General features: G+C 31.8%; 1 protein-coding gene across 1 annotated transcript in view; it reads right to left on the reverse strand.

Moving 5' to 3' along the window:
• The window catches only part of LOC117179946 (intraflagellar transport protein 80 homolog), a 30,292-nt gene extending 21,600 nt beyond the window's left edge, over positions 1 to 8,692 (reverse strand). The window contains exons 1-3 of the mRNA XM_033372182.1: positions 8,507 to 8,692; positions 2,921 to 3,102; positions 2,738 to 2,848 (exon numbers count right to left, since the gene is read on the reverse strand). Of these exons, the coding sequence (XP_033228073.1) occupies positions 2,738 to 2,848; positions 2,921 to 3,102; positions 8,507 to 8,601 (388 nt within the window). The 5' untranslated portion in view covers positions 8,602 to 8,692. The remainder of the gene's footprint in view (positions 1 to 2,737; positions 2,849 to 2,920; positions 3,103 to 8,506) is intronic.
• Between the last annotated feature and the right edge of the window lie 353 nt (positions 8,693 to 9,045).

The following is a 9,045-nucleotide window of genomic DNA, read 5'->3' on the forward strand; positions in this document are numbered from 1 at the left end:
AAAAATATATATAATTAACAAGAAATAAGTCATTTGCCGTCACTTCAAATTTCATTTTTTAAACATTTAAGTTTTATCTTTCATATAAAAAGTTTAGTCATTTGCTTTTTTACTTTCGGGGTTCATTTTATTTTTAAATTCAATTTGTAAAATCTTGAGGGAATTTATTATTAAAATTTGTAATTAGCTAATATATAATTAAAAAAACAAGTCGTTTTCCGTCGCTTCAAATTTCATTTTCCAAAAAATTTAAGTTTTATCTTTCATATAAAAAGTTTAGTCATTCGCTTTTTACTTTCGGGGTTTATTTTATTTTTAAATTCAATGGGTTAAAATCTTGAGGGCATTTATCATGAAAATTTGCAATTAAGTAATATATGATTTTAAAAAACAAGTCATTTGCCGTCGCTTCAAATTTCATTTTTCAACAAAATTAATTTTTATCTTTCCTGGAAAAAGTTTAGTCATTCGCTTTTTACTTTCGGGTTTTATTTTATTTTTAAATTCAATGTGTTAAAATCTTTAGGGCATTTATTGTTACAATTTGTAATTTTAAAAATATATAATTAAAAAGAAATAAGTCATTTGCCGTCGCTTCAAATTTTTTTTTCTAAATTTAAGTTTTATCTTTCATAGAAAAAGTATAGTCATTCGCTTTTTACTTTCGGGTTTTATTTTATTTTTAAATTCAATTTTTAAAATCTTGAGGGCATTTATTGTTACAATTTTTAATTTAAAAATATATATAATTAACAAGAAATAAGTCATTTGCCGTCACTTCAAATTTCATTTTTTAAACATTTAAGTTTTATCTTTCATATAAAAAGTTTAGTCATTCGCTTTTTTACTTTCGGGGTTCATTTTATTTTTAAATTCAATTTGTAAAATCTTGAGGGAATTTATTATTAAAATTTGTAATTAGTTAATATATAATTAAAAAAACAAGTCGTTTTCCGTCGCTTCAAATTTCATTTTCCAAAAAAATTAACTTTTATCTTTCCTGGAAAAAGTTTAGCCATTCGCTTTTTACTTTCGGGTATTATTTTATTTTTAAATTCAATTTGTTAAAATCTTAAGGGTATTTATTGTTACAGTTTGTAATTTTAAAAATATATAATTAAAAATAAATAAGTCATTTGCCGTCGCTTCAAATTTCTTTTTTCAAAAAATTAAGTTTTATCTTTCATAGAAAAAGTTTAGTCATTTTCCCTTTTTACTTTTGGGTTTTATTTTAGTTTTAAATTCAATTAGTATAAACGCTTTTAATTTAGTTAAAAGTAACTGTTAATAAAAAATGTAATATTTCAAAACATTGATTTTTAACTTCCCAAGAAGAATTTTAGATGCAAGTAATCGCAAAAAAATCACAGATTTCGAATTTAAACTTTTTAATCGCTATTATAAGAAATTTAAAAAAAAATGAATGGTAACTTTCTAGCCCCATTGTGTTTTCCATCTCACAATGAACCCTCGCCGAGAAAAGTTAACAGAACCGCACCCTACGCACGAGAACCATAGCGTTGACGAACAAAACTCGACAGGCGAACGAAATTTCTTGGGACAAACCCTACCCTGACCTGAAAAGCGCGCAAAAAATTTGCCGACCACTGGCCTAAAATATGTATTTATGTTGGAAATGTCTTCTTTACGGAGCATCTTTTGCCTACAGTAGCTTCAATAAGAATTTACGTGTGTAAAATTTTCCGTAAAACTAACAAAATCTAACTTTCTATCTCTTATGGTTTGGAAGATACGGCCTTTAGTACTTATTTTTTTAGTGAAAAAATGATCCGTAATTATTTCAAAATTTTAATTTTTGTTAATTAGTTTGTGCCCTGTGCATCGTAGATGTAAGATGTCTCATATAAGTGGAAGAACATTTAATTTCCAGCAAATCTAAAAAAAGAAAAATATTCGTTCACATTAAGTTACAGCGTCCTGAAAAATACCCTATCATAGCTCCGGGCAGAAACCCTTTAAGTTTCGTTCAGGCATCCGTCCGTCGTATTTTTTGCTAAGAAGGGGAAATGAGAAGATAAGAAGTAGGGGAAATAAGGGGGACTTAGGGCAAAGGTAAGGGTAAATGAGGGTAGAGGGATAGTGGATGTGATGGAAAAGAGAAGAGAAGTAGGGGAAGTGAGAGGAAATGAACAGAAGGAGTATAGGAGAAGTGAGAGTAAATGGGGAGAGGGAAATTAGAAGAAGTGAGTGGATAAAAGGCAAGAGGAAGAAGGAGAAGTAAGAGAAAATTATGCGTAGGGCAGTAGGGGAAGTAAGGAAAAATTTTGTGAATGGATGTAGTGGAAATAAGGGGAGGAAAAGCAAGGGAAGTGAGGAGGTATGAGGAGGGGTGAAGTAGGCAAACCGAGGTAAAAATAATAGTAGGGAAAGTAAAAGCATTGGAAATGAGTGGAGGGGAATTGAGGAAAAATAATGAAGGGTAAGGTGGGAAAGTATGAAAAATAAAGGGAAGGGAAATACTGGAAATGAGGAAAGGGATAGCAGGAGAAGAGTTTTGGAATCTTATAAAATCCATTGAAATCTTTAAAATCCTATAAAATCCTTTGAAATAATTTGAAATCTTAAGTTACATTAAAAAAGAATCTATTTATAGTTTCTCTATTTTTTGTATAAATTCTTTCGATTTTTTAACATGATTTATTTCTAAATACACTAAATTTCTTATAATATTGTTTTGTAAGTGTCTCGCAAAAAAAAATTAATTTGACAAAAATACCTGTGTGAAGAGCCGAACCATCAGAGCTCCATTTTCCTACAAGAGTTGCACCCACATGAGCAGAAACGCTTTTCTCTATCCGACCATTTCTGCTTACGAAGTGAAATTTTCCTTTAAAAATCAATGTAGGAATTAATATTACGAAATCGAAAATGCTAAGGAAAACTGCCGTTTTAATTTTACCATCGGTTGTAGTTATTAGAAGCACGTCCAAAGATTGTTTTTTGGAAGAAGCAATTGCAGTTTGAGTTGGTCGAGGATGCCATTGCATGTCTGTTGGATAAAAGTCTGCAGGAAATTCCGCAACTACTGAGGAATTCACCATTCCTCCTTCCAAGTGCCAACATATTAACTGATGATCTTCACTGTTAATATAAGATATTTTGCAATTAAAATCACATTTCCAACTTTACATTATGTAAGTTGGTTTATTGGTCAATTGGTTAATTGGTTTGATGAAAATCGACTTCTAATACAATTATAATAATAGCATAAGACATTACAAAGAGGAATATCCGACACTGTATGAGTCAACTTTAAATTATAAAAATTAACAATTGAATTAAACAAGAATTAATAAAAAATTTGTCAAAGTAGGCGCCGACTGCCGACAAGGAAGGGTTTCATATAGCTTTAGGTGTTTATATTTTTGGTCCAATTTAAATTTTGGGCTATATGTCCAAATGTCCATATATTGGATTCTTGGTCAATTTTGGGCCCTATATAAGTTTTGGGAAATATATCCACATTGGCCCTATGTTTATAACATTAACCGAAGCGTAATAATTTACTGTAATCGGAGTAATCGACTAGTAATCTAGAGTATAATTCAAATACAGTGAAACTCTTCTATAGCGCCGATTTTGGGCTGACGGAGGCTGGGATCTACTTCATTATAGCCTGCTCTGTTTTTGTTTGTTCACGCCTGAGTAGTTACCGCAGAGTAATATATATATATATATATATATATATATAAGTAATCCAAATAGTTTTCAACTACTGTGTCAAAAATTTACATGTTACAAGAATTTCGGAGGTCAATCCCAATACCCCCCCCCCCCCCCCCCCCTGCTACGGCCTGGAAATCCCTTCTTCTCTATCACATCTTATCCTTTGTCTATACACGTCAATCATTTTCTACCTCTTGGTCAATATAAATTCAGGCTTATCTTTTTAAATACCCTCTTCTCTATCTCGTCCTATCCTTTATCTGTCCACGTCAATGATTTTCTCTTTGTCAATATAAATTCACGCTTATCTTTTTCAATACCCTCTTTTCTAGCTCGTCCTATCCTTTTTCTATCCACGACAATATTTTTCTATCTCTTTGTTAATCTAATTCCATATACATTTTTTTAATATCTTCTTCCCTCCGAGCTGGAAGTAAATGGATAGAGTTTTTATCCGTTTGAATCATTTTTTATCTTTAAGATTGAAATGGAAGGAACCTTGATCCCACGTCTATCCCATCGATCATTTTCTATCTTTCTTCCAATCTACAATGACCTCTATTCTTTTGAATTCGATTCTTTCTAGCCATGTCTATCCGGCACTTATTCACATATATAAGTTTCTTTCCACTCCCAATCCCTGCTCTAGTGTTCTCACCATACCCCTGCTGAAAGTAAAAAGATTCAAAAAGATAGAAACATATGGATAGAAAAAGATAGAGATATTCAATCCATCCCAAATGCACACTTTGCATCCTACACACTCAATCTTTTTCTTTCCACACTATATCTGCGCGGGTACTTAGGTCTATCTCTTTGTATCCCTGACTCTATCCTTTACAGTCACAACTGTCTATCTTTTTCTATACATGGTTCATGGTATTCACAACCGTATACCTTTCTCTATCACAGACCCTACCCCTTGCGGTCTCATGGGCCTATCTTCTTCTACCTTTGTTGTTCACAAATCACTATCTTTATCTATCCCAGAATACTCACTATCAACGAATTATAGTTTTAATTTATATCCATTTGAATCCACTCGCAAATGTAGTATTCTTATCCGTTTCGAAAATAATAATATATTTCGAATTTCAAAATCCCGAAAAATAGTATTGAACCAGCAAAGATTTATATTTCTAACAACAAAATTCCCTAGCTTTACGACTTACTAGTCGAAGTTCGAACTCTGGAAGTTATAGACATGTGCAAATGATTTCACTTGTGTCTAACTTTTAAAGTCAGCAACCTACTAGGAACCTGTCTGCACTAAGTCAGGCATGCGCGTTATCTAGCGCATAAGAAAATGGATAGGAAAATAGGTATTCAAAAAGATAGACGAAATTTTGGATTGCCCAACGAATAGAAAAGGATAGAGGTGAATAAGTGGAGGATTTATTTAGATAGAAAGACTGAGGTTCAAGAAGATAGGGCTATCTTGAATTTCAGAAAAGATGGAAATTGATTCTCTTGGATAGGAAAATAGGGATTAAAAAAAATAGACAAAATTTGTTATTGTTGAACGGATAGAATAAGATAGAGGTATATAATTGGAGGATTGATATAGATAGAAAGACTGAAATGCACGAAGATAGGGTTATCTTATATTTCAGAAAAGATAGAAATGGAGTAACTTGGACAGGAAAATAGGGACTAAAGAAGATAGACGAAATTAAAAATTGCCCGACGGATAGAAAAGGATAGAGGAGGGTAAGCTGTGGATTCATTTAGATAGAAAGACTGAGATGCACGAAGATAGGGCTATCTTATATTTCTGAAAAGATAGAAATGGATTCACCTGGGCAGGAAAATAGGGAATAAAAAAGATAAATGAAATTTGTTTTTGCCCAACGGATAGAAAAGGATAGAGGTGTATAAGTGGAGGATTCATTTAGATAGAAAAACTGGGCTTCATGATGATAGGGCCAGCTTACATTTCAGAAGAGATAGAAATGTATTCAGTTGGATAGAAAAACAGGAATTAAAAAAGTTAGAGGAAATCTTAGATTGCCTAAAGGATAGGAAAGGATAAGGGTAGATACTGTGTGCATTTATTTAGACAGAAAGACTGGGATTCAAGAAGATAAGGCTATCTTAGATTTTATAAAAGATACAACAAGATTCAGTGAGATAAGAAGATAGGGATTGAAGAATAAAGACAAGATTTTGGATTGCCTCATGGATAGAAAAAGATAGGCATGGATAAGCGAAGGATTCATTTGAAAAGAAACACTAGAACAGGGATTGGGAGTGGAAAGAAAAGGATACATGTGGATAAGTGTTGGATAGACATGGATAGGCAGATTGGGATTCAAAAGAAAAGAGGTGATTGTAGATTGAAAGGATCAAGATGGATACAACGGTTGTTTCCATTTCAATATTAAAGATAAAAAATTATTCAAACGGATAAAGACTCTATCCTTTTACTTCCAGCAGGGATCGTAAATCTATTAAAGTTTATCTTTTTCTATCTATTTTTGCAAAGTTGGAAAAAAATTTTAAATGTTGGTATATATTAGGCAGGCTTAATATATACCATCCATATCTAGGCAGGGACTCCACGTTGTCTTTATGGTGCATGATCAACATCAAGTTAAAAAAAAATTCTGTTAACTTTTCGATGGATTCCCGAATTTTGAGGTATAGAAAATGGTAAGAGTACTCAATCGCCGAAGATAGAAAAAGAGACAAAGATTCAAATTTGTACTAGAGATAGAATGAAGTAAAGAATAAGATAAGGGTCCTCGGTTAGGAAAGATTGAAAAAGATTGAAATTCGTTATACTACGCCATGTCCACCTTTTAAAATTTTTGAACTTCCTATCATTATTTTTAAACTCGATAAGGTTAAAATTTGCTTTTAATCCATGTTTCCCTGTCATTCATTACCTCAGCTTTTACAAGTATTAATTAATGTAGTGACGTTAATAAAAAGTTTTAATTTTATCATGCCATATGTTCTTTTTTGAATTTCTATAAGTAAAAAATTCCCACTTCGTATTGCGTATTTCATAGGGTTAACCTAAATTCAATTTGAGAAATAGGAATTTTTTTAAATATATTTAATCTTAAAAGTAGCCATCGGAATATTACTCAAAAGTCAATAATTTGCAAATAACTTATTTAATGTGACGTATGTAATACAAGAGAACAATATACCATTTTTGTTGAACTTTCTACTTGAGAATTTCATTATAAATAGTTGATTTATAAATATTTTGTGGATATTGCGCACTATAATTCAAAAAGAAAATGAATTTTTTGAATCTCATCTTGATTTTATTTTCAGGAATTCTTCACATTATTTTTGACCGACAAACTTATTTCCTCAGTTTGCGATAGTCGAGGGACATAGCGTACCTACAAATGTATAGGGCGACGAGTTGTCATTCTCATGATTTTTTAAAATTAATTTCTTCGGCTGAAAGTTACACTGTAAAAAGTTTCATGTTATTTTACCACAAAGATATAAAATAAAAATACATAAAAATACCAGTGATTACTGTGGGAAATTTACCAAAATTAGGTAGAATTAACACAATAGTGTAAAATCGCACACAGATGGTAAAAAGCCGTTTTGGAAGAATGTAATTAACAGCCCGGGTATTTTGAATCGCCTAATGTATGTTTTCATTAAATCGAATCGTAAGAATAATAAGATATATAAATAAAAGGAGTCATGTTTTTATTAGGCAGAAAAAATTAAAGTTTTTGTTTGGTTTGCTGTTACAAAACAAATACGCATCAAACAAGGTTCCCAGTGGGCACAAAATTTGGCGACGTCTTTACGACATCTTTTCGACATCGTTACGACATCCTATGTCCATGTCGTTTCGATGTCTTTGCGATATCGTAAAGACATCGGCAGATCATACGACTTATTCACGATATCATAAAGACACCTTAACGACATGGACATATGATGTCGTAAAGTTGTCGTAACGATGTCGTTAAGACGTCGCCAAACTTTGTGCCCACTGGGTTATGATCAGCGGGCGAAATAGGCGCATCCTAATATTTATATCAACTGCTGTCTAAACAGCCGTAATCTTCAAAATTATTTTTTTTCACAAGCATACTAAACATGTGAACAAATTTATTTAAGTAAAACACATTGCGCTTTGCCTTTGTGATGTGCTCAACCCAGCACAATCCACGATTTCAATTCCAAAAAATATCCGAAGGCCCCTAAAATTTTGCACAATCTTGCACTGAATTTACTCGCAGGCCTCGCAGATTTTCAAAAGCCATCAAGCGTTTAACAGCGGAATTACAAGGATTATGGAATTTTACATCGCTGTTGTAAAACGAATTACACTCCTCGTGTGAAATTACACTAATCGTTGGAAGCTTACATAAAAGTTGTGAAATTACATTTTTATTTCAGTTACACTTTAGTATAAAATTCCCACAAAAATCACTGGTATTTTTATGTCCTATGATTGTTGTGGGAAAATTACACATTTATTGTAAATTTCATTTATTTATGGTAAAATTCCTTTAATAATTACTGTCAATTTACAAGAAACGTGCCATTTTTCCATAACAATCATAGGAAAAACTTACAGAACGAAATGTAATTTTCAGCAATATTTTTTACAGTGTAGGAGAAATTACTTTGAGATTTTCATCATGGGTAGGATAAATATAATTGATTTTTAATTTTATTTTCGAAATGGGCTTTCAAATATTTTAGCTTGGAACCTATGACTCATTATAATCGACCAAAATGTAAATTAGTTTTTGAGAAATGAATGTATATTTTATTTGAGTTTATTTTCTAAAATTCTGGAAATGAATATTTTATAACTCTTACGAACCCGCAAGAATAGATTTCGTCTGTCGAACTCCAAGCTACACAAGTCACTAATTTCGTATGTCTTTTGCTGTTCTGCAGCGATATTTTGAATCTCATTTGGCACTGTTACAACCTACTTGGATGGATAATTTCAAATATTAACAACCTTAAAACTGCTTTAATTTAATGGAATTACTATAAACTGTCACATTCCTATGACAACTTTTGCACTTTTGTATGGGAACGAGTTTCCATGACAACCACAGCACGTGGATTAGGTATTGGGTATTTCAGTTTGGGTGGGAGAAATTTAACACGTCTGCACACCGAGGGGTAAACAACCATACAAATTGCATTGGGCGAAACTTTATATTTTTTTTTAACTTGAATAAAAATCATTATTTCCCATCAAGTGTATATGAATGTTATTTTTCATTTTTTAAAAGCTATTAAATTCAATAAATAAAATCGATCATTTTTCTATGTAATGATTTTTTCTTAGATTTCAAGTTGTGACGTCAGCAGGCAAGATATCTGCAATCCGTGAGCCAAACAATGGTA

Source organism: Belonocnema kinseyi, chromosome 9 (assembly GCF_010883055.1).
Source record: "Belonocnema kinseyi isolate 2016_QV_RU_SX_M_011 chromosome 9, B_treatae_v1, whole genome shotgun sequence".
Classification (NCBI taxonomy): domain Eukaryota; kingdom Metazoa; phylum Arthropoda; class Insecta; order Hymenoptera; family Cynipidae; genus Belonocnema; species Belonocnema kinseyi.